The 27,831-nt window shown below is 52.6% G+C and overlaps 2 protein-coding genes across 4 annotated transcripts; both read left to right on the top strand.

Annotated features, from left to right (window-relative positions):
* The first annotated feature begins 1 nt into the window (after position 1).
* Positions 2–14,480, top strand: DVL3 (dishevelled segment polarity protein 3). Its single transcript, XM_032339160.1, has 15 exons — positions 2–459; positions 6,025–6,094; positions 6,621–6,742; positions 6,864–6,973; positions 7,169–7,304; positions 7,494–7,587; positions 7,796–7,865; positions 8,502–8,641; positions 8,822–8,898; positions 9,012–9,079; positions 9,225–9,374; positions 10,133–10,264; positions 10,476–10,643; positions 13,612–13,827; positions 13,926–14,480. The coding sequence occupies exons 1-15, from the start codon at positions 299–301 to the stop codon at positions 14,360–14,362; spliced, it is 2,151 nt and encodes a 716-aa protein (XP_032195051.1). The 5' UTR covers positions 2–298; the 3' UTR covers positions 14,363–14,480.
* A 3,728-nt stretch (positions 14,481–18,208) lies between these two features.
* AP2M1 (adaptor related protein complex 2 subunit mu 1) lies at positions 18,209–27,387 on the top strand. 3 transcript variants are annotated; one of them, XM_032339205.1, is made up of 12 exons: positions 18,209–18,337; positions 20,373–20,489; positions 22,349–22,614; positions 23,365–23,447; positions 23,855–23,860; positions 24,060–24,195; positions 24,288–24,429; positions 24,930–25,049; positions 25,155–25,290; positions 25,382–25,479; positions 25,983–26,094; positions 26,762–27,387. In XM_032339205.1, the coding sequence occupies exons 2-12, from the start codon at positions 20,416–20,418 to the stop codon at positions 26,894–26,896; spliced, it is 1,308 nt and encodes a 435-aa protein (XP_032195096.1). In that variant the 5' UTR covers positions 18,209–18,337; positions 20,373–20,415; the 3' UTR covers positions 26,897–27,387. The 3 variants fall into 3 exon arrangements, with proteins under 3 accessions (XP_032195096.1, XP_032195104.1, XP_032195112.1); XM_032339213.1 differs by lacking the exon at positions 23,855–23,860 and having other exon boundaries at positions 26,762–26,896; XM_032339221.1 differs by lacking the exon at positions 20,373–20,489 and having other exon boundaries at positions 18,217–18,337; positions 26,762–26,896.
* The last annotated feature ends 444 nt before the right edge of the window (positions 27,388–27,831 follow it).

Raw genomic sequence — 27,831 nt, 5'->3', positions numbered from 1 at the left:
CCGGGGTCGGGGGAGGGGAGCGGGCCGAGCCTCGGCGCAGAGCCGGGAGGGCCGCGGCCACCGGAAGAGTCGCAGTCGCCAGCAGAGCCGGGAGAGTGGGGAGCGGAAGCGGCGGCCGCGGTGGCGGCAGACGGCGCTGGGACCCGGGAGCGGCCGGAGAACAAGGGAGCTGGCGCCGCGGCCGGCCGCCGAGCTAGGCTGAGCCGCTGGGCCGCGCCGACCGCCGTCGCCGCCCGAGAGGCCCGGCCGGGCCGCGGAAGCAGGCCGCGCGCGGGCCGCCGGGCCCGAGGCCGGAGCCATGGGCGAGACCAAGATCATCTACCACCTGGACGGGCAGGAGACACCGTACCTGGTGAAGCTGCCCCTACCCGCCGAGCGCGTCACCTTGGCGGACTTTAAGGGCGTTCTGCAGCGACCCAGCTATAAGTTCTTCTTCAAGTCTATGGACGACGATTTCGGGTGAGGATGGGCCCTGCCTCACCTCCTGGGAACCCCGGCCCCTCCGGCTTCTCGGGGCCCACTCGGCCAGTTTGGACTCTCCTTGTTACACTGGCTTCTAGCCCTACTCTGGATTCCAGAGGGCGACTTGGGCATTTGGGGGGCCCCCCGGTTTTTCCAGAGGCTGGAGTTCAAGCCCCTGTAGGGACTTTACTTTTACCTCTTGTGGGGGACCTAGGCCCCCCTAGTTTAGGAGGACGTCTAACTCCCCCAAAGCAACCAGAGTTCCAAGCCCCCTTCACCTTCTCAGAGCCAGTGTCCTACATAGACAGACACACACACCCCCACCGGATTCCAGAGCCAGAGTCCCCCACCTGCCGCCTGCCAAGGGAGCCACCTTTTTAGCAGAGACTTGGGGTGTTTGGCACCCGACCTTTGCCCTCTCCATCTTTTCAGCTCCCAACTCAGAGCCATATTTGGAGTAATGCTTCCAGGGTCTATGCTGTAGGACTTTGAACTGAGGGGAGGGGGAGTGGGAGGGGGGCTCTAGGGCCAGGCTGCAAGCTGAGGCTAGCAAACCTAATGTTTATTTAGCTGTCTCCCCTTCCTTGTGGGGCGTTTAGGATGTTGTCAAGGAATCGGAGTGCCTGACCCCTGAGAAGTACCCCCTGGCCTAGGTGCTGATTTCCCTTCAGAATTGGGGCCTTTTTCCTCCAGATGGTAGCCAAGGGGGAGACCTTGGAAAGGGCCTCAGAGCCTGGATGGGAGGGCCAGGAAGCTCTCTTGGTGTTCTTCATCTTCCTCTCCCTGGCGGGGTCTTCTCCATCCAGCTGCAGGGCTTTGGACAGGCGGAGTTTGGAAGCAGGAACTTCCCCTTTAAGAAGGGATGGAATGTTGGAGCCGGAAGGTTTTGTAGCAGCTGGCCTGGGAGGGGGAGCCTGGCCCATCCCCTCACCGCCCCCCCAACTCCCAAGGGACTGGGGGAGGGGGAGGCCCCCAGACTTGCCAGCCCCACACTAACTGGGCACTGGGCCTGGAAGCCTGTGGGGAAGGCCTTCCCGGGCCCTCCAGGCCTAAAGGCTGTCTTTCCAGCCCCAGCCTGAGGCCTGCACTGCTCTTTGGAGCTGAGGCCCCAGAGCTGAGTGAAGGGAGATATTCTCCTTCCTGGTGTTTATCAGTCTGGCTTGTCTTCTGGGACCCCTGCCCTTTTGGCCCTGGGAGGCAAGCACCTTCTCTCCTCTTCTGCCTAACATGTTTTGCTGTCACCTTTCCCCACAGAACTCAGGGTTTGATGAGCCCATGAGCTCCTATGTGTGAGAGTGCTTTGTACAGTGGGAAGTGCTGTGCAGCTCCTGACCACTCTGGGTTCTCTTGCTGTTCCTACCCTGGGGTGGGGACTCCTGATGTAGTAATGATTGTCTGGCTTCAGTCCAGAGGAAGACACCTCTGACTGGAAGATTCTAAAGGAGGATTGATCTGCAAGGGGTGAGAGTGAGGGGGCAAATGCCTTGGTGTGGTAAGAGAAAAAGAGATTTGGAAGAAACCAAGATGCCCCCACAGGGTATGGGATAGGGCAAATCCTCTAGAGCCCAGTGTGCTGGAGCCACCCTGGGACTGGATGCCTTGGGGGACTAGGATAGGTATGTGTCTCCACCCTCAACTCACCCCTGAACCCAATGGGCTTAGCCCGCCTGTTGTAAACCTAGACCCCTCTGGGCTGCCTCCCATTCCCCGCCCAGGCTGCTGTCAAGCCAGGCCTAACTGCAGTCTTAGGAGGGTCCCCATTTCATCTGCTCACTGTTATTGTTCTTTAAATCCACTGTCCGTTCACTCACTCTTTCTTAGCTTGACCCAATCAGTAATATGAAGTCACAGGTCTGAATTTATATTTGTATTTCTTTCTAAAATATGTTAAAAATAAAATACTTAACTATTGAATTAAACACTCATTCAGGTGCACCTGAAGCGATCTTGCGTACATTAGTGGTACTTGAACCGTCCTTGGCAAAGTATCTAGTAGACTGTGTTAACAGGGTTGAGAACAAAGCCAAAGGAGGAGATTGATTTTGTTTTTATTCCCAGGATTATTGAGCAGAATAGGGCTAGAGCTGTCTCGTCACAGAGAACTAGTAGCTGAGAAGTTTATATCTTTTATTTATTTAACAGACTCTCCTTAGGATGCTTCATTGTGCATGCACTGATCTAAATGCTCTTCAAATCTTTACTCATGCAGTCATCTTAACAGCCCTATGAAATAAGTAGTAATATCCCCAGTTTATAGAGGAAGAAACTAGAGCGCAGAGAAAAAGTAATTTCCCCAAGGCCACACAACTACTAAGTGGCAGAGCTTGACTCTGCATCAGAAATCTGGCTCCAAAGTCTAAGGCCTTAATCACACAATTGTAGGTGTTAAAATTATCGTCACCATTGCACAGATACGTCCTCTCTGAAGGAGATGCTGAGCCTTGGCAAACTATAGAAGTGATAGGGCTTAGCCCCTTGAGACCAGGGTCAGGTAGAGGCCAGCGACCTCTGCTGACAGCTGGGAGAGTGGGTCAGAGGAACAAGGCTGCTCTCCAAGCTCACCCTCTGAGGTTCCAGTTGGTGAAGCCGGAGGACTCCCCAACTCCCATCTGGTCTCCAGAAGTATTTGTCAAGCTAAGGTAGGCCAGACCCTCTTAAACTGCTGCAAAATGGAGGAAGAATAAACATTTTCAGCACTGAGGGAGATGGGGGACGGCGGCTAGAGTGGCCTCGAGGTGGGCAGGAGCAACTTGGGAAGTTGGGCTACCAACTGTGTTGTTCCTTGCTCTATGTCACATACTGCCGTGCCTCTGGGCCTTCTCCTCAGAGCACATTGCTCTTCCCTTGTCTTCCCCACATGCATATTGCCCCATCCTCTGCATTGAGCTTTGAAAGTTATGGCACTTTATCCCATTTATCGTTACACCTACTCAGCTCCTAGCCAGGACCTGACACCTAAGAAATACTCAACAGATGTCTGTCCATTGCACACATCTGCTGTTCTTTTGGTTCTGACCACTTCCCACTTGCCATATACTTGCATGAACTATCCATTGGGCCATAACCTCCAAGGACAAGGCAGGCTCCTGGTCTGATGCACCTTGAAGTTTATACTGTAGCAAGCATAGGATTTAAAACCTGCTGGGTTCTTAGCAAAGGCTTTTTAATTGAACAACGATGGACAATGAGTGATGCGCAGATTTGTTTGGTCCCTACCCTTAGAAACTTACACCAAGTTGGAAAGAGTATGGAACCTGCTAAAAATTGGCACAGCTAATAGTTAGCTTTTTTTTTTTTTTAAAGATTTTATTATTATTTATTTATCAGAGAGAGAGAGGGAGAGAAAGCGAGCACAGGCAGACAGAATGGCAGGCAGAGGCAGACGGAGAAGCAGGCTCCCTGCCGAGCAAGGAGCCCGATGCGGGACTCGATCCCAGGATGCTGGGATCATGACCTGAGCCGAAGGCAGCTGCTTAACCAACTGAGCCACCCAGGCGTCCCTAATAGTTAGCTTTTATTGTAAGCCAAGATCATGACAGGCATTCACAGATCCCACTTACCAGGGTAAGACAAAGGTTTGGAAAAGTTAAGAAATTTCTCTAAGCTAGGAGATCTAATATGTGGCAGAATCAGAACCCAGATTTGTTCAACTGTGTGTGTGTGTGTGTGTGTGTGTGTGTGTGTGTGTGTGTGTATGTTAGTGCTATGCAACCATGAGCCATTCATCTCCATGATGGGAGGGGGAGGCCTGTCTGAGGTCCCCCAAGGCTGTTGCTGATGGTTATGAGTCAGCAGAGCCTTGGCGACCTGTCGGTGACCCCTAGAAAGAGAGGAAACATCTGTAGCGTTGGAGCTGCGTGGTGGGGCCTGCTGGGGGCGGGGGTGGTGTGGTGGGGACTCAGCAGCAGTTTCCCACCAGAGAGAGACCCTCTCCAGAGCAGGTCAATCTCTGCTATGCGACCCACATACCCCATTTTCCTTTGAGCCCCAGGTCCCATGTTGGACTGCAAGCTTAGGGTATCTTCTGGCCAGCCTGGCTGATGACTCTGAGCTATCTCCATGTCCCTTCTTTTCAGCATGTTCTATCCTTGGGCTTTCTGCCATCGTGGGCTTGACCAGAATGATTAGAGCTGCTTTCCCAGGGTCTTTGTGGGGTTGGAAATGGTGGAGGAACCAGAGCTAGATGGGAGGGAGAAGGGCAGGCTCGGTCTTTGAACTTGGCTGTGAGTCCAAGAATGTGAGCATCATAAGGAGCCAAGCACGTTCCCGGCTCTGGACAGAAGCTGCTCCAAGAACAAGGAAGGACTAGGCTTCCCAGTCTCCTTTCTTGCTGTCTTTCCTCTCTGCTCACAACCCCAGGCATGTCTTCCTCTTGCCCCTGATCACATCTTTCCAGCTCTGTACTCCTAGAGTGTTTGACACAGTCTGGGCTCCTCAAACTTTTCCATTCCTTTCTCTAGCCCCAAACTGTAATCGTAGTCTGACTTCTTGCCTTGATGTATCCCCTGAGCCAAACTACATGCCTGTACACATCCCACCCCCTCCCTGCCCACATCACTCTCTCCTCCCCCCACTACCACCACACATACAGACCCACATCACCTGTCATTGTAAGAGAAAAAATGTGAAATACCATGGAAAGACCATAGGTTTTGCAGTCAGGCAAGCTTGGGGTTGAATTCCAACTCTGACATCTTCTAGCTCTATGACCTGGAACAAGCTACTGAATGTTTCTCTATTTCTTTACTCATAATATGAGGATCTTGTCCTTACAATGAAGGTGATGTGAAGATTATACATTCCAACTATAGGGAGATACCGTGGTATAATAGGTAAGAATAAACGCTAAAGAATCATGCTGACTAGGATTCAAATTCCAGCTTTTATTAGTGTGTGACTGTGAGTGAGTTTCTGAACCTACCGAGCCTTAGTTTTCCCATCTGTATCTATCTTAGCATTGCTGTGAGTAGTAAATGACCCAAGTAAAGTGCTTAGCTTAGTGCTTGGCCCATGATTCATGCTTAGTAAATGAGAGCAGTTGGTACTGTTAGCATAATGGCAATGGGGGATGTTCATTAGACATCTTTTCCCCTTCTCTTTCCTAATTTGCTTAAACTCTTCATTCACACCTCCCAGAAGAATGTCAGGATTCCCAAGAAGGAAAAGACAGAAATAAGGATGTGCTTTTTCCTAGTTTAAGGTCAGAGGGAAAGAATAAGTTCAGCCCAGAAGAGCTATGTTGGGACTGGATAACACACTCTTGGAATTCTAGGGAGTAGCCACATTTATAGGGGACAGCAATTTGTCAGGTGTAATTTGTAATCACCTGATAACTGAGAGGACACCCTAGGATGGCATCTGGCCTGGGCAGGGCTGGTGTCTTCCTGGTGGTGCTAAAGAGCAGTCCCTGGGTGACCCCCACTTCTGCTCCCATTTGAATACGCTTAGGCTGGTGACATGATTCCCAGTTTAGGGTGGAAGGGCCCTTGAGTTAGGATTGTGAGGACCCTTCCATTTCCACCCTAGAAAGCTCACCCTGATACCCCCATCCTTTCCCTGCAGAGTGGTGAAGGAGGAGATCTCTGACGACAATGCCAAGCTGCCCTGCTTCAATGGCCGGGTGGTGTCTTGGGTAAGGAGCCCTCCTCAGCCCTCTTTCCTCCTGCATCCCTGCGGTGGACTAGACAAGAAAAGCGTTGTTAAGATTATAGCTAGTGGTTTTATACTTCAATATCTGACTCTCCCCTGAGTTTTCTACCTGAACTGTTTCTCACCCCAGATTCTGTAGCCTTGGTGAAAGCTGTGGGTAGGGAGATGGAATGTGAGGAAGGGAGGGACAGAAACACTCATCAGAGACACAGATGTCTCCTATGCCCTTTGAGGCACTTTGCGACAGGTTCCAGCCAACCTCTGTCTGGGACCACTGACCCTTGTTCTCTGCCCCCATCCCACTTCAATAGCTCATGTCTGCTCATCCTCCCCATCCGTGAGCAGTGAGTCCAGTCGTCATCCCAGCTGACCTTGCACAGTCCTTTCTCTCCTGCCTCCGTATCCCCTGGTTCATTCTCCCCAAGTCTGCATGCCATGCCGGAAGCCAGCTATCTGCTGTATCCCTGGTGCCCCCGTACCATACTACCCACCCATTCTTTCCCTGTCAGCTGGTATCTGCCGAGGGCTCCCACCCAGAGCCAGCTCCCTTCTGTGCCGACAACCCATCAGAACTGCCACCGCCCATGGAGCGCACAGGAGGCATTGGGGACTCCCGGCCCCCATCCTTCCAGTGAGTGTGGCCTGAGAGTGGAACGGGCCCATGGGGGAGGCCTGCATCAGGTCAGCCCAGGGCTAGGGGGAGGGAACCCCCAGCCTGCCCCCTCTCCCACCAAGTCCTCTCTTCCCCACAGCCCTCATGCTGGTGGAGGCAGCCAGGAGAACCTGGACAATGACACAGAGACGGACTCCTTGGTCTCTGCCCAGCGCGAACGGCCACGCAGGAGGGACGGTCCAGAGCACAGTGCGTTTTCCCTGAACAGTCGCCTTCCCTCCCCATCCCTACGCCTTCCCTCATAGCTTCCATTCAGCTACCCACTTCTTTGCCCTTTCCTAAGCTCTGGGTATGCCTGACCCCCGTGCAGCCCCAAGCCCAGCCCTGTGCTTCCCTTCCATGCTGCATGGGCACTGTGAACCCAGCTGCCTCTGTTCCCTGCAGCAACCCGGCTAAATGGAACTGCAAAGGGGGAGCGGCGGCGAGAGCCAGGGGGTTATGATAGCTCATCCACCCTTATGAGCAGCGAGTTAGAGACCACCAGCTTCTTTGATTCAGATGAGGATGACTCTACTAGCAGGTGGGGCTTTGGTTTCATTGATACTATGGGCAGGTGACCCCCCGAGGAGCCCTGACCCCACCTCCCTCCCCCCAGGATGGTGGGACCCTGGGAGGGCTGTGGGCTTTGCATAAGGGACTTGGGCCCTGCGGTGCCTCTTGTGGGGCAGGGCTGGGCCAGCCTGGTGGGGAACGACTGTGGGCCCCCCAGGTTCAGCAGCTCCACAGAGCAGAGCAGCGCCTCACGCCTGATGAGAAGACATAAGCGGCGGCGGAGGAAGCAGAAGGTTTCGCGGATTGAACGGGTAAGGGACCTGAAAGGCCAGGGATGGGTGGGGGCAGACTGAGCCTTGTGCAGGCAGATCCAGGCTGTGTGCTTCCTTAGACCCCCTTCTTTTGGGCCAGCATTTGAGCCTTAGAGGGGAGGGGAGGCTGAGGGCTGAGGAGGAGCTATGTGGGAGCAGTGAGTTCTTGCCACCCCTGCATGCTGCTCAGTGCCTCTGTCTATTTCAGTCCTCATCCTTCAGCAGCATCACGGACTCCACCATGTCACTCAACATCATCACTGTCACTCTCAACATGGGTGAGTCTGGTGAAACAATACTCTTGAGGGCCTGCCTACCGTATGCCAGATACTGGGCAGACTTGAGGAGTTCAGAGAGGCACAAGATATGTTCTCTGCTCCCAAGGAGCATTCCCTCATAAACATAAACCGGTACATCAACTGACCATTTCAATAGCTCACGAGCTAGGACAGAGGTAAGCACAGAGAGCTATGAAAATAGAGGATGACATCAGGGAAGGCTTCCTGGAGGAAGTAATTTCTGATTCCTATCCCCCTTCCCTTTTGCAGCCGTTGCTTATCACTCTCTAATTTCTGCCCTAGGTGCTGTCTTTAGGAGATAGCTGAATGTAGTAAAAAGAGCCCCAACCTTAGTATTTAAGTCTGAGTTGAATCCTGGCTTTGCAACTTAATGGCTTAGAAAAGTCATTGAGGTTCTCCAAACCTCAGTTGCCTGCTTTGTAAAATGGGACTAAGAGATCCTGTGGCAGAGCTGGCAAGGACTAAATGGAAGTATGCATGACCATACTGAGCACAGGGCCTGATTCAGGTTCACTGAAATGTTAGTTCCCATCCCTTTCCACCCTTTTCTAATAAGGGACTCAGAATTTGGGTAGGAACCTTATTCCCCTCTTAAGGTCGTGTCACTCTCTATAGAAAAGTACAATTTTCTGGGCATCTCCATTGTGGGCCAGAGCAACGAGCGCGGTGACGGAGGCATCTACATTGGCTCCATCATGAAGGGTGGGGCTGTGGCTGCGGACGGACGCATCGAGCCAGGAGATATGCTGTTACAGGTACATGTGCCCCGGAGGTGGTGCTGGGGTTGGGGCATAGGGGGATAATCCCCATCCCTGTACCGGCTCATTTAAAGGCCACTGCTTGGTAGGGGGAAGACCTCCTGATCCATTAAGCTCAGCTTCCCTACCCATCTCCCCAGCCCAGCTGCTTATCCCACTTCTGACCCTCTCTCCCAGGTAAACGAGATCAACTTTGAAAACATGAGCAATGATGACGCGGTCAGGGTCCTGCGGGAGATTGTGCACAAACCAGGGTATGGATGGGACAGGACATGGGAAGGAAGGAGCACGCACTTCTGGCCGTCAGGCAGGGGGCTTATCTGGACTCCATGCATCCAGCCCTCACTAGGAACCCCCTTGCTTTCAGGCCCATCACCCTGACTGTAGCCAAGTGCTGGGACCCAAGTCCACGTGGTTGCTTCACACTGCCCAGGAGTAAGTGTTTGGGGGACTTGGCCCTAAAGCTGGTGCTTGGTACATGTGAACCCTGTCTCTCCATACTTCTCTGTTCCCCTGAACCCTCATACCTGCCCTGTGGGGCCTGGCAGTGGGCAGCCCCTGACTCTTCTCCTCCCTGCAGGTGAGCCCATCCGGCCCATTGACCCTGCAGCCTGGGTCTCCCACACTGCAGCCATGACTGGCACCTTCCCTGCCTATGGCATGAGCCCCTCCCTGAGCACCATCACCTCCACCAGCTCTTCCATCACCAGCTCCATCCCTGACACAGAGCGTGAGTGTCCAGCCCTGCCCCCTAGGCCCAGCGGGCAGGGCCGGGTGGGAGGGACTGATGAAGGCCCACATGGAGACTCTTGCTTAAAAGTCAGAGGGGGCTGGAGAGGGGGTTGAGTTCATTCCAGCTTCCTCACACTGCAGCTTCCCTCAGTGGACACCCGACCCTCACTAAACAGTGTTTGCCTCTGAGCCTGTATTGAGCACCCTGTGAGCCTCAGTTTCCTCTAGTAAAATGGGACTAATGATATGCACTCTACCGGGTTCCGGGGCGAGGGAGGGAGGGTTTAATGAGAGGATATAAGTGAGGCCCCCATCCCAGGATGTGGCATGAAGTAAGCACTCAGAAAATGACTGCCATTTTTACTCTAACACACATGTTATATACTATGCTAAGCACCTTCATTTATATTATTTAATTATCTCTTCAAATATCCTTGCAAAATATGGTAGCACAGCTGGTTAAGCGTTGGACTCTTGATCTCAGCTCAGGTCTTGATCTCAGGGTTGTGAGCGCAAGTCCTGTGTTCAGGGCTCCACACTGGGCGTGGAGCCTACTTAAAAAAAAAAAAAAAAATTCTTGCAAAATAAATATTAAAGTCCCTATTTTTACAGAGGAGGAAACTAAGTGTCCTAGAAGTCAGTAATGTGCCCACCATTGGTCCGTAGTCATTAGATGGTAGAGCTGCAGAGCAGACTTTTCTCTCTACCTGACTCTGTAGCCTCTTTCTGCCTCACCATTCTGCCTCCCACCCCCAGGCCTAGATGACTTCCACCTGTCCATCCACAGTGACATGGCCGCCATTGTCAAAGCCATGGCCTCCCCTGAATCTGGGCTGGAGGTCCGTGACCGCATGTGGCTCAAGATTACCATCCCCAACGCTTTCATCGGTGAGAGGGCTGCATGGTGGGATGAAGGATAGGGTTGCATGGTGGGATGAAGGACAGGGTGGGGAGTGATGGGGCAGGGCAGGCTGGGGGCTGAAGATCTCCCTTGGGCCACTCCCTTGAGCTGGAACCAGCCCCAGCCTTGTGGCTTCTGGGAGGTCAGAGGAGCCCAAGTCAGGTGGGCCTCCCAGTCAAGTGGTGGCCTTGCCCCCAGGCTCGGATGTGGTGGACTGGCTATACCACAACGTAGAAGGCTTCACGGACCGGAGAGAGGCTCGAAAGTACGCCAGCAACCTGCTAAAAGCCGGCTTCATCCGCCACACTGTCAACAAGATCACCTTCTCTGAGCAGTGCTACTATATCTTCGGTGACCTCTGTGGCAGTATGTGCCTCCCCTACCTCCTTGCTCTGTCTGCTGGCTGGGAGTGGGGAGGTGCACAAGGATGTGGCAGCAGACCCCAGGGAGTCCACATGAGGCATGAGCAGGCAACCAGGCTGGGGGCCCAGCCTGAGGCCTGACACAGGCCTCCCTCTCTAGTGGAAGCAGAGCCCATTCAGGCCTTTTCACCTGCTCTGCATCCCCATCTTGGGGCTGGCATTTTCCAAGTGCCTCCTCTGTTTCTGGCCTATGCTGGTTGTTTCTGAGCATCATCTCACCCTCACTCAGTTCTCACAACCCCCGCCTCCTCACCTTTGGGAAGATGGATCACTGTCCCTATTTCAGCCAAGGAAACTGAGACTTAGAGAAGTTAAATAGTCCACCCATTCTCACAGCCAGATGCAGAGGAGTTAGGCCTTGGGTCCAGGTCTTTCTGGCTCCAGAGTCCTTTTTCTTGCTATCATCTGGAGCTGCCTAGGTATGTGGTGTTGCAGAAACATTGTCTTAGCCAGGTCAAACAAAGATCCTACCATTGGCCCCTAGTCACCCTCCCAGCACCAAGCAGGTTCCACCAAGGCAGGACCTGGGGCTAGCCTGAGGCCCCAAGTCCCCAGCCTCCTCAAACCCTTGAGGATGGGCTGGGTCTTGGGATGAAACTGAAAATAAACTGTCAGGGCCAGCTTAGAGAGGACTCTGCAAGCTTCCCCGAGCATTCTGGACTTGGTCCTGAGACAGTGCAAAGCCAGTGAGGGCTTTTAAGGAGGAAAGGTCTTCAGGGAACCTCCTTCTCCTGAGCACGTAGACAGCCCTTGGGAAGAAAGGGGAGTCCTCAAAACAGGACAGCATTGCTCAGGGCTGGGAGCAGAAGCCCCCCTCCCAGCAGCTGCCTCTGCCTCAGGGAGCCTTTTGTCTGCCCAGAGATGCTTGCTGACTGGAGTCCAATAACTGACTTAAAATGCTTCACGTGAGGTTCTAAGACTAGAAAGGCTGTTGCTGCAAAGCACAAGTTTGTGATGGCGGGTGATGGGTGCATAGGGTTTTGGAGTTGGACAGTTCTGAGTTCAAATCCCAGCTCCGCCCTCTCTATGTGAACATGGTAAGTGACAACCTCTCATTGCCTCAATTTCTTGATCTGTAAGTTGGAGGCAACAGTAGAACCTATCTCAGAGCTGTTCGGAGGTTAAGACAGCATGTATAATGCTTTTAGTACCATGTTTGGTTCACAGTTAGTGCTCTAAAAAAGTTCTCCATTATTCATAAATTTAATTGATTCTAAGGTGAATATTTCTTTCACATTTCAGTATCTCTGAAATTGGGGTGCATCTTATAATTAATGGCTTCTTAGACTCGATCCTGTGTAGTTACTATTGTTATCATTAGCAGAAGTCAGCCCTGGCTCTGAACCTCCAGGGACCCTTAAAGCTTCTCAAGGCAGCTGTGGTTTTTGCTCAAGAGATGTTGTTCTATCCCTGGGGCCTTCTGGGTCCTTATCCATGGGCCAAGGCCCCTCAGAGGCCCAGCTCAGGGATATGCCGACAGACAGGTCTTTTTCTTCTCACTGGCCAAGGTCTCCTCAGCCTCCTCAGCAGGAAAGAATTGGGGACCTGGGATAGCCAGAAGCCTCTAGTCATTCCCCTCAAGACAGCAGCCTGGAGGTTGAAACAGTCACCAGTTCTTGGGGCATGAGCCATGGCCAGCCCCTGCTCCTCACCATCACCATCCCCCATGCTAGCTGCAGGCCTTGGCAGTCTGATGGCTTAACTGGTAGACTCCACAGACTGCCTCAGCCCTCTCACATCCCCTCTTCTGACCTCTTCTCTCCTGGAAACTTGAGCTCACTTACAAAGGGCTCCATCTGTATCCAACACCTGGCTGGTAGGGCAATTCCAGCTCTCTTAGAGCTCTGGGACCTGGTATGATGAGGTGTGAGCAAGGGGTGTCCCAGGTAGGTCATCACTTCTGGTGGCCCCTTGTATTCCTTTTCAAGTAGTTCCAACATTGGAGTGGGCAGCCTTGGCCTTAAGGAGTGCACGATTTCCTGGGGGAACCGGAGTCGTGAAACAAGTAATGTTAATACTGTGAAGAATGAGGCCTGGCTGGGGATGGGGTGGAGGGCACAGAGGAGGCACCTAAGTGGTTCTCTTTCTGAGGCCTTTCCACCTTACCCAACAGCACCAGAAAATCCATTTGGGCCAAGTCCCTTCTGTACAGGGGCACTCTGAAAGGCCTATGTTTGTTCTGGCCTATAATGGGTACTTTTTTTAGTTCTAGGTGAAGGGAGAGGGCAAAGTTTCACCTAAGTTTCCCCCAGCTGCTCCCTACTCTTTATTAATGACTCACCTGGAAAGGTCAGAAGAAAATAAGTAACTCCTAGCTTCTGCTCTGGCCACAGTTTGGATTGACCTCAGGCAGGTCATTTAACCTCTCTGGACTTCACTTTCCTCATCTGGAAAAAATGTGACTTCACAGGCTGGTGGTAACATCTGCATGAGGTGAAGGGCTTTGATCATGCCTAATGACTCTCAGGTTTGCATACCTATCTGCTAGTTCAGCTTCCCGCACTCCCCTAAGTGAACAGAGAACATTGCCCATTTAAGACTTCTGCCACTTCTTCCAGTTTACTAAGGAAGGAGGAGAAACTGTCAGACCCCTGGAAATGGGAGTTGGGTGTCAGGATTGGGCATTGAGCATCTGAAGTGGGGGCTTAGGGCCTTCCTGAGGAGGGTTTCCCTTGGTGCTGTGTCTACAAGGGTCTCCCTCCACCATCTCAGATGGGTAGTGGAGGGGGTCTGAAGAAGTGAGAGATCTCTGACCTGTGCCTCCTCTCATTTTGGGTATAAACTACCACGGGTGTTAGGTGTCGTGGTAAATGTGCCCGCCCAACCTAGAGTGGGGACCTCTGTCTCCTGACCTAGGGGTGTGGGGTCGTGGGATAGACCCAGCTCATCTGGCCTTCTCCTCCCCTCCACAGACATGGCCAACTTGTCCCTCCATGATCACGACGGTTCCAGTGGTGCCTCTGACCAGGACACGCTGGCCCCTTTGCCACACCCAGGGGCCGCCCCTTGGCCCATGGCTTTCCCTTACCAGTACCCTCCACCCCCACACCCCTACAACCCGCACCCAGGCTTCCCAGAGCTGGGGTACAGCTATGGTGGGGGCAGCGCCAGCAGTCAGCACAGTGAAGGTAAGGCAGAGGCAGCGGTGGTGGGGGCACAGGAGAGCCCCAAGCCGCTTCTGCCAGCTCTGAGCATCCCCCACCCTGGGCCTGCCTGTCCCCTGCAGGTAGCCGGAGCAGTGGCTCCAACCGTAGTGGCAGCGACCGGAGGAAGGAGAAGGACCCGAAGGCGGGAGACTCGAAGTCAGGAGGCAGCGGCAGCGAGTCGGACCACACAACCCGCAGCAGCCTGCGGGGTCCACGGGAAAGAGCGCCCAGTGAGCGCTCGGGGCCTGCTGCCAGCGAGCACAGCCACCGCAGCCACCACTCAATGGCCAGCAGCCTGCGCAGCCACCACACGCACCCAAGCTACGGTCCCCCTGGCGTGCCCCCTCTCTACGGTCCCCCCATGCTGATGATGCCCCCACCGCCTGCGGCCATGGGGCCCCCAGGAGCCCCTCCGGGCCGCGACCTGGCCTCTGTGCCCCCCGAACTGACAGCCAGCAGACAGTCCTTCCGCATGGCCATGGGAAACCCCAGTGAGTTCTTTGTGGATGTGATGTGAACAGGGCCCCTCCCCCACGTCGATCCCGCTACCCCGGGCGGCTGCGTCCCTCTCTCCATCCGTCCGTCTTTTTTACTTTGTCTGGTACCTGAAAGGGAAATAAATTGAACTAAATTCAGGCGCGCTAACTGCTCGCTGGGCGCAGCGAGGGTGGGGTGCACCCACCGGTCGCCACTGCGGCCCCTAACCTGCCACCACCCCCAGCTTGTCCCCCTGCCTACTAACTGCTGCATAGGCCTTCCCAGGATGCTTCATGTTTCTGGGACCCGACTTGCTGGTGCTGCTCCTTATTCCCCACACACACTTCAGGAATTGACACCAGCAGACCCTTTTTGGGCCTGCTTGTCCCTTTATCCTCACTTTTCCCCCCTCCTCAATCTTGCACCATTCATTCCTCTACATCAGCTCTCCATTAACTGCATCCCCTCAAGCATGTGTGCTAATCTCCTAAATTTCCCCCTCACAATACTGACACCAAAAAATACTTGCTTCATCTACCCCTCCTCTTAACCACCCACCGCAGCCCCCAGGGCTGCCTCAGTACTACGCCTTAGAGCCGTAGTCCCTTCCAGTAAGCATCCAAGCTATCCAGCCTGTGCGGACCTTTACTGGAAGCCCGAGGGCCCCCCTTAGTTGCCTGAGCTGCTGGTGGCTTCCAGGAAGCATATCCGCTCTACCACTATACCTGCACCCCCATGCCCGCCCTGTGTGCTGGTTCCTTCAGACCCCTAACCCTACTAACCAGCAGGCTCATCTCACCTCTGGGCCTGAAACATTTCTTTTCTTTCTTTTTTCTTCCCTCAATTTTTCCTGGGCCTGGAGCAGCCAAGAATTTCGGGCTGTTTGACTTTCTGTGAGCCCCCAGCAAGGGGAGGCCCAGCCTCCGAGGAGACCAGGAACCCTGCTTCAGCAGCCCCTCAGGGCTTCCCAAGGATGTTCAGCTCCCACACCCCCACTTCAGCATGTTGAGTCATTAGACTTTTGTGGAAGGCTTCAGCCTCTCACCCATGTATGAGAGACTCTGTTCCCCTTTCCAGAGGGTGCCCCATTCTCTCTCTCTCTCTCTCTCTCCCTCTCCCTCTCTCTTTCTCTCTCTCACACACACACATACACATATGTGCCTATGTAAGTTCACTTAAGTCTCAAGGCTGGTCCCTACCCAGAGGGCTGGACCCTCTCTCCCAGGTTGTAGGGCTGGTCCCCTGACTTCCCTCTCCCCTCAAGCCTCCTACACATGTCCTCATCATCTTTCTACCTGGATAAAGCTCGTGAATTGGTTCTCAGGTTAGGCTCAGCAGAGGACTCCGCAGGCAACTGGCAGGTGGTTCTCACCCTGACCCTCACCCCATACACCCTTACCTTATTTCACAATCACAGAAAAAGGTTGGGCAAGGGACTTCTGGGACTCCTACTAAAATGCCAGGTTTTATTTTTTACCTTATTCTCCAGTTGAAGCAAATCATGACTTTCTCTTTAAACCTCTTCTATAAATTCTCCTGGCTCACCTAGCCATCCATGTTTTTAGGACTGGGGTGTCAAGAGTAGGATTAAGTCTTAAGCTCCAGGCTTTGGGGCAAACTAGGGTAAGGACATTTTTGGCATTCATTCATTTAACCAATACTTCTGGAGTTTTTGGTGACCAAGGGCTGTGTTGGAAGCATGACTCGGTCTTTCCTGCCTTCTAGGAGCTCTAGGTTTGCTCCCAATCCAGGCCATGGCTTTCTCTAGCCACCACTACAGGGCTGCCTCCCTACTTTTTCTTTTCTGACTCTGCCATGTTCAACTCCACTATCGCTCATGTTCAACTTCTCTATTGCTCATGCCTTCAGTGTTGGTGCTCCCAGTGTTCCATCTTTAGTTCACTTCTCTTTCCTCTATGTTTACTTTCCAAATGATATCATCTATCCTGATGTCCTCAATTGTCCCTGATACACCTGTGATTCTAAAACACCTATCTCCAGCCACAATTTGCCTCCAAATCTGAGATCTGCATTATCACCCACTGGACATCAACATGGACATATCCATATGGACTCAACTCATTTCCCGCATCAAGTATGTTCCTGAATTCCAATCCTGGTGATCTTTATCACACTCTACATAGGTACACCAGCTAGGAACATGTATGGGCTTAGATTCCTCCTCATATCTTACAAGTCAGCACATCATATCATTCCACTCCAAAAATCTTTCTTAATATGGTTCTTGCTCTCCCCTCTGCCTCTACTCTAATTCACAGGAGCATGGGATTTGGAGTCAGTTTGTTCTGGGTTTGAATTCCAGCTCTGCTACTTTTTGGTTTCATGATAAGAGAGTTATTTAATCTCTCTGAGCCTCAATTCCCTCATATGTAAAATGATGATAATAATACCTACCTCACAGGGTTGTTGTGAGGATTTAAATTAGATATTGTACGAAAAGTGCCTAGCACAGTGCCTGGCACACAGTAGAATAGGTGCTCAATAAATGGTAGCTATTATTATTATTATCATTATTATTATTATTATTTACTCTAAATTGGTAGGTTATTGCTGAAGATAAAGCTTTTGGGAAGGTAGCAGTGAAGCTTTGAATGCTGGTTCAAGAATTAGAAATGCCCATATTCAATCACTTAATGGATTCACACTGTGACCACCATTTGAAGGAGAGCAGATCCTCATCCTGCCCCATCCTGGCTTGTAGCAGGAGGATGCTGGGACAGTAGGGTTTGCGACCAGGTTTGCCCTTTTTTGCCCTTCCTCCCATGATAGGCTCAGCAGCAGTGAAGGCAGCAGGGCATCTCTCCCTACAGAAAGAGCTAACAGATTTTCTTTAGGTCCTGCAAAAGTCAAGTAGGCCTTTCATGTCTGAGGGTTTGCTCTGTCTCTTCTTCTCAGCTTGGATGTGTAGATTAACTCTGTTCATCAGAGAAGGGATTTCAAATTCTGTATCCAGTTAAGTTAAACCTGCCAACGGTGGGCACCTGGGTGGCTCAGTCAGTTAAGCATCTGCCTTCAGCTCAGATCATGATCCCAGGTTCCTGGGATTGAGTCCTGCGTGGGGCTCCCTGCTCAGTGGGGAGTCTGCTTCTCCCTCTACCCTTCCCTCCTGCTTATGCTTTCTCTCTCTCCCTCTCAATAAATAAATAAAACCTTTAAAAAATAAATAAGAGTAAATAAATAAACTTGCCAACGGTTTTTAAAGCAACATATATGCTGTCACTAGAAGACACACAGGTCCTGGACTCCAGAAGTCACATACGTATAAATAGCTGGGATAGAACAGACATTCTTGAAAAGACTCGGCTAGTTTCTTACAAGTATTTGCCTCCTCACTCCCTGCCCTTTTACTTGGGTAATGATCCCTGGGAAAGGGCTCATGTCTGGAACAAGTATTTGATGAAAAACTCTTGAGAGAATCAGAGGTGGTGGTAGAAAGCAGGAAATTCAGTACAAATATTTCTGCCAAGTCGTGTGTGTGTGTGTAAAGTGAGCACAGCCAGTCCTCGGACTCCTGAGACAGAAAAGGCCTGCAGCAATCTAAGGCTTAACAGATGGGCTTCAACAAATGGCATTAATCCTCTGAAGCTGTCTTAAATACTGAAATAGGACCAGGATGGATTGCAGACTACAATTCCCAGAATGCTCAGCGGAGAAAATAAAGTCCTTGGAGCGGCATATGATGGGATCTGTATTTCGTGAAAGGCTGGATAAAGCCCCTCCTATTCCTACTCACCGCACTCCTACCCGCCGAAGCCTGTCGGTAGTTGTAGTTTTACTGAACATAGGAAGCTTAAAATTGCTAAGAGAAGGTCGAAGGGCCTGACGGGATATGTAGTCGGCGCGTCCGCCGGACGCGCACGCGCAACTATGTTCGGGGCGGGGCCGCGGCACTGCGGTGAAAGCCGAGGCAGCGGGCTGGCAAGCAGGGGGCGGGCGGACATCTTGGGATCCGGAGAGTGGCCCGGCGGGCCGAGCAGGGGGCCGCGGACACCAGGTAAGCTCCGGATCTGGCCAAGGGTGAGAGAGAACGCCTACCTCGCTGCCCAGCTTTGCCTTTCCTTGCGCTGCGCTACGCGGAAAGCTGCCCACACCAGGGAGTGGCTTCAGCCTTCAGATCGAGAGGGAGCTGACGGCGGGGCGGGGGCGCCCGGGGCGCGGTTGCGGGACGGGCAAGGAGCGGCGCCCTCCACCTGACCCGTCCGGCGCCTCCCGGGAGAGAGAGACTTACTGGAATCCTCTCAGAGCGGGGACGCTGTACGGCGCCCCCTTACCCGGGATCGTGACAACCCTCCTGTTCCTTTGCGCTTCTCCTCTCAGCGCAAGGACAATTCCCCGTCCCCTAGGACAGTGACACCCCCTTGTGTCGCCTCCCTGGACTGTGACAGGCTTCCCACCCTGCGGCATCCCCTCCCCCCAGTTGAGTGACACCCCGCGGCTCTTCTTCCTCAGGCCTGTGACAGCCCCCGCACCCCCGTGGAGCCATTTTTTTCCCGCGATGTCTTCCTCCCCAGGGAGAAAAGCCCACCACCCGCTCATGCCTCTACGCTTGAACCCCAAAGCAGGTTACGCAGCTCCAACTTTCCCTTATTCACCACTGTCAGGCTCTCCCTGCTGTTTTTGCTCTTCAAAGGCTTGACCTTTGCCACACGGGAAACTCCTTCGTCCAGATGTAACGCTGCCCCACCCCCCACCCCAGGCCTCTGCTGCTGCAGCCTCACCTGAAGTAGACTGTCGGGCTGTTTCTACCAGTCTTTCCCCTTAACTCAGGATTCCCTTCTTGTCCCGGGCCCCACCTCTGCTCCTGTGGTGCTCTGAGGTCCCTACCACTTGATACCTGTGAACTTGCTTCTTTGCCCAGGGCTCTACCTCCATTTTGCATTTCTTCTCTCAGCCTCTTTGGGCCAAGGGGTAAAATGTATCCACCACCACCTTGAGAGCCTCTCACTGAGTTTTGGAGACCCTGATGGCCACAGTAATTGGTTTTATTTTCCAGTTTAGAAAAGTCTGCTAAACTCTCTCTGCCCTGTAAAATTAATACCAGAGCTAATTCAGGAAATCTAGAATTAAATTAACCTTTTTTCTCCTTGTAAACACTTTGAGTTAGTTTGACCCAAATAATTTGGATAATTCACGTATTCCACTCCTTGCTTGTAGGTACTCAGGCCAGAAATGAGTTATGTCATGGGTCTGGAATCATAGAATTTCAGCTGGGTTGATCTCTTCGTTTTATGAACCTGTACCCCTACCCCCAGTTTTTATTGCATTTGGGAGCTGAGAGGGATCCTCCCTTTTTGAAAGGGAGGTGGTTAAAAATAACTAATAAGCTTGGGTCATTGAAGTATAGCCTGCCAGGGCTGGGGCCTTTCTGCTCTGCTCTTTCGCCTGCTTATCTGACTGCCTGGGATTGGTTGGAGCCACACTCCTGGGTTGGAGTCAGGGCCTAAGGCCTCCGTTCTCTCCTCCCCACGCCCTGCACACCCTTTCCTGGAATGTTTAGACTTCTGTGAATTAGAGAGCCGCAGGTTCAGGCCCTGCCATCTTCTCAGAAGGGTAGTGGAGCCTGAGAGACCGGGTACTCCTAAACCATGCCTGGGGGCCCCAGGCCTGAACCAAGTGGAGTAATTCCTACCGCCATTCCTGCAGCCTCAGGCAGGCCTTCACAGTGACTCACCGGCTAGAATCTGAGTGAGAGTCTGCACAGGAAGGGGCCAAAAAGGATCCGTGCTGAGCTCAGCACTGTGAAGGGTGGGGGAGGCTACTCTTTGGGCTCAGCCCCAGAAAAGGGAAGATCAAAATGGCCTTAGAATCCTGGGCCCAAGTCCCTCTCCATTTCTTTTCTCCTTTCCAGTGTCAGATAAACAGGAACTGGAGCCTGGCTAAGGGGAGGGGCATGCCTGGGGAGGACTTCAGGGTCACTTACTGGAGAGTTGAGTCAGGAAAAAAAGCCCAGCTGGTGACCTGCACAGCCCCACAGGGGATGTTGGCCGAGGTTCTCAGGCCTTCCCTTACCCTGCCTCCGCCTGTCCTAGGTCTGTTCTCAGAGCGATGGGCCTTGGAGACTGAGCTGCCGCCATGATTGGAGGCTTATTCATCTATAATCACAAGGGGGAGGTGCTCATCTCCCGGGTCTACCGAGATGACATCGGGTGAGTCCCCTGGCTGAACCAGCTGTGCCCCCACCCTTCATCCCTCCTTCCCAGCATGCAAGAGCAGGTCCGTTCCTACCAGAGTCTTGACTTGGGCCACCCCACCCCTTGCTGCATCCTAGAAGCTCCGCTAATACAGCCTGGTTCCCATTAAGTCTGGTGGTATTGGCCTGGCAATAGGCGGGACCTGTGGAATTGTGTGGCCTCCACAGTCTTAGGAACTCCTGCCCTTCCTGCCTTCTGTTTCCCTTAGTGACAGACCTAGTTGCTGGAGATGAGTGCTTTTGCCTTGGCAAATTAATTCCTCCTTTGAGGGGATGGGAGATCTTTCTCCAGAGGGTAAAGTTAGTGGCCAGGCAAGTGGTACTAGTCCATATAAGTCTCAGAAGCCCTTCACATGGTGAGAGCCTTCACTGAATTCTTCTGAAAGCCTCTGCAGGCCGCCAGATCCGCTCCCACTCCCTTTCTTGGGAGGAGGCAGGCTGCTGACTCAGCTGTTTTCAGTTCCTCTGGGCCACTTCTAGAAGAGAGGTTGTGAGCAAGCCTGAGGCACTCTCAGGGTCACTGAGGGATGGGCAGGGAGGCCATGCAGCCCTTTCTGGCCTATCTGTAGACCTGGAAGAGCTCCTTGTTCGGGGTCCCTCAGACCTTAACAAGGAGGCACAGACTGCCTTCTCATTCTGCCCCACCCTGCATGCCACTGTTCTTTCCTCAGTGAGGGGACACATCCTAGCCTCAGCAGCTCTAATGAAATTAGGCTCCTCTGGTTTGTGCTGCCCTGTTTTTCTAACTTTAAGAGCTTAGGACAGATAGTTATAGAATGGGCATGCTGTAGTGCCCTAGCTCCTTGGCTCCCAGCTCTGTGGCTAATGGGCTGGCCTGGCCTTTGTGGCTATTTGTCCATTGGGTGGTGGTGGGCATGAACTAGAGTTGTGGGAGTGCCTGGCTTCCCTGAACCTGGCTGGCTGTACCCATCTGCACCCTCTCCTGCCCTGGATGAACCTGCTTAAGCCAGGGCACATACTGTCTTGCGTGCCTTGCTGTGCTTTCCGCTCCTTGCCTGTTGCTCGTCTGCTTCCACCTCATGGTGTGTGCTGCCTGCCCCAGTGTGTTGTGTGTCTAATCCTCTCTCTCGTTGCTGCCACTCTCCTCTTCTTGCTGGCGTCATTTCTCTCATCCCATCTCATTGGCTGCCGTAGCAATAGGTAAGCAGCCTATCAAGCTGCCACCCAGGCACAGGTGGGTGGGGGGCCCTGCCCCCCATCATTGTTTTCTTCATCTGTTTTCATTCCCTGAACTCGTCCTGGAATTGGACCCTGGACAGGAATGAATGGCCCAGCTCCCTGGCCCCTTGGTGCCTTTTCCTCAATTGATTAGAACCTTCTCTGAAGTCATGCTGGCTTTGTCTCACTTCTGCAAGAGCCAGGCCTCCCCACTGGTAGGATCACAAGTGGGAGAACTGAAGAAGGAGCAGGGTATCTTTCTAATTTGGGCCTGGAGCTTACTGAGAAACTAGAGAGGTGGCAGCTGGGAAATTGGGGCCAGGTCTGGGAGTCAGGAATATACCTCCTTAAGCCTAATGGACTTCACTTTATTAGTGGTATGCCTGTCCTGTCATTCCCACCTGATTTCCCTAACTCTGGTGGCTTTCAGACACCAGCTCTGCTCTGGCCCTACTCCCGTGCTTCTGCTGGGAGCCACAAGGGAACTGCCCCAGCGGTTTAGGCGTTGGCTTCAGAGTACATGTCAGACTTAAGCAGTGAAGGTGTGGGGAAAGGTTGTTAACAGCTGTGGTTAATGTCCCCACGGAGTGAGGTTTGATGGGGTGCTGAGCAGCCCCTGTGTACCCTTTTCCTCAGGAGGAATGCAGTGGATGCTTTTCGGGTCAATGTTATCCACGCCCGGCAGCAGGTGCGCAGCCCCGTCACCAACATCGCTCGCACCAGTTTCTTCCATGTTAAGCGGTCCAACATCTGGTTGGCAGCTGTCACCAAGCAGAATGTCAATGCTGCCATGGTCTTCGAATTCCTCTATAAGATGTGTGACGTAATGGCTGCCTACTTCGGCAAGATCAGCGAAGAGAACATCAAGAACAATTTTGTGCTCATATATGAGCTGCTGGATGGTGAGGCTGGCAGGGTGGTGAGCCTAGGGTGGGGATGGACCTGATGGGGCCTAGCCTGGAGGTAGGGAGCATGTGTGAGGTTCCCTCCAGTGTCCTGTGAACTTACTTTCTTTTTTGTCTGGTCTTTTGAGCCTTGAGGCGGCCAGTCTAAATTCAGCCTTAAAGGCTGCTCTGAAGTAGAACACAGAAATAGGCTAGTGAGTAGAGGTGGGGAAAGGGGCTGGGGGACCAAAAGATATTTCAGAGGGCTAGGAATCTAAGTGGGGGGCTTGGTAGCTGGGCCTCCTGCAGTTAAGCACATTTCCCTCTTACCTTTGTGGTTTGGGCCTTAGTTCACTGAGTGTCCTTCCAGCTTTCTGTCTCAACAGCTACCTCAGAGCCTGAAGGACAGTGAGATATTACTGACTTCTGGGGTTGCATTATCTCTGTTCCTCTGTAGGGTATGATTAAAGGGAGTCTTTCCATCTTCCCCAGAGTCTGTTTTCTAAGGTCTCAGTGCTTCTTGATCTCTCACGCACTAGCTATGAGATTCTTCTGATTTTCTCTGTGAAAAAAATCTGATGTTTTAAGTACGTTTTCTTATGGAGCACAAATCCCAGAGTAAATGCTACAAAGCCAGAGGACATTGCCGCAGATAATCCCATGGTCTTCTAGAGCTGTGCTGGCCAGATATGTCCTGGCCAGGGGAGGGACTGGACTGAAGGAGCCTTCAGTTTTTTCCAGGGGGTGATGGTTCCCTTCCTTTTGCAGAGATCCTGGATTTTGGCTATCCACAGAATTCAGAGACAGGCGCACTGAAAACCTTCATCACCCAGCAGGGTATCAAGAGCCAGGTACTCAGTGGGATAGCCACAGCAAGGGTGGGGCCCATCTACCTTGAGCTTCCCCCTCACAGCCTTGTCCCAGATGACTCAAGAGCCCGCCTCTGACAGGAAGTGCTGGCTTGAGCCCTCTACCGTGATTGCAGGCCTATTTTGCCTCATGTGGCCCTCCACCCTAGGAGCAGCCAACTCAGCATCCCTGTTACTGGGAATACACTTCAAGCAGTTTCCTTCTGCACTGGGGGAAGGAAGGGTGTGGGCTGCCCTGGAGGCCTGGTATTCCTCAGAAAGGGAGAGCATGGGCCCTCCTCTGGGGTCCAGATCTTATATCTGCCTTCTCCTCCTTTTCTGCCTGCCTCTTCCCATCTGTGCTCCCCTACTGCTTCCTGTGGGCATCACATTGGCCCTTTGGCCTCCAGCATCAGGTAAGCAGTTACCTCAGCTTCACCTTTACAGCTTTCTTCAGGCCCTGCCACATGGAGCTCATGGGGATGATGAGTTATTGGCAGCATGGGGGCAAGGGAGGAAGGGAGTGGGGGTGAGAGTGGAGTGGGGATAGAGACAGGGTCTTTGAAGGTGGAGGGGAATGAGGCCATTCGTGTTTTTCTCTGTCACCCCATGTAGACAAAGGAAGAGCAATCGCAGATCACCAGCCAGGTGACTGGGCAGATCGGCTGGCGGCGGGAGGGCATCAAGTACCGTCGGAATGAGCTCTTCTTGGACGTGCTGGAGAGTGTGAACCTCCTCATGTCCCCCCAGGGTGAGAGCCCACTTGTGATGAGCCGGAGGGGCAGGGTCAGGGCAGCACTCTTGTCCTAACTCACATGTTCCCATGTGTCTGTCTGTCACCAGGGCAAGTGCTGAGCGCCCATGTGTCAGGCCGGGTGGTGATGAAGAGCTACCTGAGTGGCATGCCTGAGTGCAAGTTTGGGATGAACGACAAGATTGTCATTGAGAAGCAAGGCAAAGGCACAGCTGATGAAACCAGCAAGAGGTGCCTGAGCGGGATTGCTGGTGGGAGAGGGTGGACCTTCGAGGGCTGAGCAGGGCTTGGTCTATCACAGGTTCCTTCAAGATACCATTTCTGCAGTAGTGCAGACTCCCTCTTCCCAAGGGTGTGCTTGCCTGGTTACTCTTGACATCTGTGCTTACAAGAGATGAGAAGATTGTCCTCATCCTACTTCAAGAGTAGACCCCTTTGTTTGATCCCCAGGGCTGAGACTCTTCTATACATATTGATGGCCTCCCATTGTGCCTGAAATCTCTGGGTCCCAAGCAACAGAGTTCTCCAGAGATGAGCTTGTAAAGCTCCCACTCTCCGTAAATCAGCACCAGGGACCCCTGAGTCAGAAAGCTGCATTCTGGTAGCTTTCCAGTCTGTAGTGCAGGCCTCATCCAGGATATGGCAGCCTTTGGGGGTGGGATAGCCTCCCAGCCAACCCTCTCCTGCCACTCTTCTTTACCAACGAGGAGACCTTCTGCCCCTGCTCGCAGTGGGAAGCAATCAATTGCCATCGATGACTGCACGTTCCACCAGTGTGTGCGACTCAGCAAGTTTGACTCTGAACGCAGCATCAGCTTCATCCCACCTGATGGAGAGTTTGAGCTAATGAGGTGCCACTGGGGTGTGAGGAGGCAGGGGGTGCTGCTGGCCAAGAGAAATGGGGGGAGGGAGGAGGACAGGCTCTGCTGTGCCAACCTTGCTCCCAACCCCTAAAGGTATCGTACCACCAAGGACATCATCCTTCCTTTCCGGGTGATCCCACTGGTGCGAGAAGTGGGACGCACCAAACTGGAGGTCAAGGTGGTCATCAAGTCCAATTTCAAGCCTTCATTACTGGCTCAGAAGATTGAGGTGAGAACAAGGGACTTGGGGAGGAAGCAGCACTGTCTCTGGGTATAAAAGCAGCTGATGTCAGGGCTTGACAGAGTTCCCTCACTTGTAGGTGAGGATCCCAACCCCACTGAACACAAGTGGGGTACAGGTGATCTGCATGAAGGGGAAGGCCAAGTACAAGGCCAGCGAGAACGCCATTGTGTGGAAGTGAGTCTCCTTCATGAGGCCGCTACAGGTCTCAAGATGCCTTGTACCCCCTTTTAAGTTTTACCTTCATTTTCTTGGGCGAGAGAGAGAGTGAGTGTGTTGTGTGTGTGTGTGTTGGGCGGGGGGTGCCTGTCTTTTTCCAGGAGCCTCTACTTATGCTGTCAGCCCCATACCTCTGTGTAAAAGTGTACACGCCCGCATTTGAGTGCATGCATGCATTTATCGGAATGCTTCCATGTTTTCCCCTGGAATATTTCTGTGACCTAGCAGGGGATAGCATGTTGTGTATTTAAGCTAAAACTGCAGCCCACAGTGCCAAAGGAGTAGCAGGCCCAAGGTTCCATTGCAAGTGCTTAGCAGGGTCTTCCCCATACTGTTTGTCCTGGCACCTCCCACATGCTCCTCAGTTTCCTTGTCCGTACCCCTCCAAAAAGGTACCCTCCACCTTAAAACTCCTCCAAGCTATCAGGGGCACTTGCTGCTTACTGCCCCTCTGTTCCCAGGATCAAGCGCATGGCAGGCATGAAGGAATCACAGATCAGCGCTGAGATTGAACTTCTGCCCACCAATGACAAGAAGAAATGGGCTCGACCCCCCATTTCCATGAACTTTGAGGTATGGCAAAGGAGAGGCCTTAGAGCCATGGCAGGGTGTGCTAAGAAAGATCTTAGGATTGTTTAGGTCAATTTCTGTACCTTACTACCTGCAGATGAGACCTAGGCAGGGGAAATGATTTAATTCATAGACCCATTCCTTCCCCCTTCAGACCTCTTACTAGAAATTGCTATCCACACTGACAAAAATCTTTGACTTCTAAAGCTTGTCATAAAAACAATTTTTTGGAAAAATTTAGATGGAATGCCAAATAAGACAAAGTTTATCTACAGACAGGAGAATGGGCTGACTTTGCTTTATGCATGTTAGACATAAACTTTTCTCCACCTTATTTTTTAAGCCCATATTATTGAGCAGGATCAGTGTGTTCTACAGTGAGTCTTTGGTTGCTGCCACCTGCTGCTTAAAGGAATTAAATCAAGTTATCACAGGCAAGGCCTGATTTCAGACCTAAGTGGTTATTTTAAGTTACTCTTAGATATGCTTTCTTCTTTAATAACCTCTTAAGAAGACCCTTCTTTAGCTTCCCCCAGCTTCTTTCAGGACCCCAATCATTCAGACACCTGTAGTAGATATGAAGTAGGTAGGTCAAGGCTACAGAACTTCCTAGAGGAGAGTAGTTGTGAGAGGAAGACCACATCCCTAACTGGAGTTGTCCCTTACCCAGGTGCCATTCGCACCCTCTGGGCTCAAGGTGCGCTACTTGAAGGTGTTTGAACCGAAGCTGAACTACAGCGACCATGATGTCATCAAATGGGTGCGCTACATTGGCCGCAGTGGCATTTATGAGACCCGCTGCTAGCTGCCTAGTAGCAGCTAGCCTGCCTCCCCACCCGCCCTTTTCCGTGGGTCTGGGTGCCCTGGGCCACCATACTTCAGTGTCTCCTCCCTCCTGCTTTGCTGCCTTCCCTTTGCACCAGCCCCTGAGTCTAGGTCTGGACCAACTACATTGCGAGCGGGACTGGTGGAGCAGTCCCTGGGCTCCCTGGGCTCCCCGGGCTCCCTGGGCAGGGTGGTTTCTGGGGCTCCTACTCCACCATCCATCTGTCTGCCCTGGCCCATGCCAGGCTCTCTGTTCTGTGACCAAAGCCAGGTGGGCTCCCTTTCCTCCCCTCCCCTGTGGCCACATCTCTCTGGAGTGGGAGGGTTGGCTGCCCCTCACCTCGGAGCTCCCCCAAAGGCCAGTAACGGATCCCCAGCCCTCAATCCCTACTCTGCTTTGGGATAGTGTGAGCTTCATTTTGTACACGTGTGACTTTGTCCAGTTATAAATCCAATAAACTGTAGAGCGGAGTTGCTAAGTGTTAATGTGGAAGCTCAATGGGGAGGGGGACTGATGGGATTGCTCTTCCCAAACCTCATGCTGCCTGCATGAGTAGAATTTTATATTCTGAACTGTCTTAAGGCTTTTCTCTTGTGTTGTGCCGATTGTTGGGCCCTTCAAGGTTATCCAAGCCCTTATCCTGACTGGTATTACCCCAGGTCTCCTGTCTCCCCAAAACAGAACCTCAAGGGCAGGCAGCTCCACCTGATTCCAATTCCCTGAGTGTAGGGATTCTTTCCCTAGTTCAGTTTTAGCTTTAGGCAGGTATTTTCTATTAGCAGAGATTAAGCAAGGAGAACTGACCTCAGTTCTCCTCTACCCAATTACCCAGGCTTCCCTGATAAAAGGGATTCTCTTTTCTGTAACCTCCCCTCTCCAAAGAATCTTGTGATGAGCTTGTCCTTGAGAGGAGT

This window comes from Mustela erminea, chromosome 1, assembly GCF_009829155.1.
Source record: "Mustela erminea isolate mMusErm1 chromosome 1, mMusErm1.Pri, whole genome shotgun sequence".
NCBI classification, from domain to species: Eukaryota; Metazoa; Chordata; class Mammalia; order Carnivora; family Mustelidae; genus Mustela; species Mustela erminea.
Note: the sequence above shows the minus strand (reverse complement) of the source record. Positions and strands in the feature narration are given on the sequence as shown.

What these genes read in the sequence shown, in the direction of transcription:
- AP2M1 (XM_032339205.1), top strand. Translation starts at nt 20,416, where the DNA reads ATGATTGGAGGCTTATTCATCTATAATCACAAGGGGGAGGTGCTCATC. An exon ending in CATATATGAGCTGCTGGATG is followed by an intron (nt 22,615 to 23,364) that starts GTGAGGCTGGCA and finishes TTCCTTTTGCAG; the next exon opens with AGATCCTGGATTTTGGCTAT. An exon ending in TACTGGCTCAGAAGATTGAG is followed by an intron (nt 25,291 to 25,381) that starts GTGAGAACAAGG and finishes CCTCACTTGTAG; the next exon opens with GTGAGGATCCCAACCCCACT.
- DVL3 (XM_032339160.1), top strand. Translation starts at nt 299, where the DNA reads ATGGGCGAGACCAAGATCATCTACCACCTGGACGGGCAGGAGACACCG. An exon ending in ATGGCCGGGTGGTGTCTTGG is followed by an intron (nt 6,095 to 6,620) that starts GTAAGGAGCCCT and finishes TTTCCCTGTCAG; the next exon opens with CTGGTATCTGCCGAGGGCTC. An exon ending in GAGGGACGGTCCAGAGCACA is followed by an intron (nt 6,974 to 7,168) that starts GTGCGTTTTCCC and finishes TGTTCCCTGCAG; the next exon opens with CAACCCGGCTAAATGGAACT.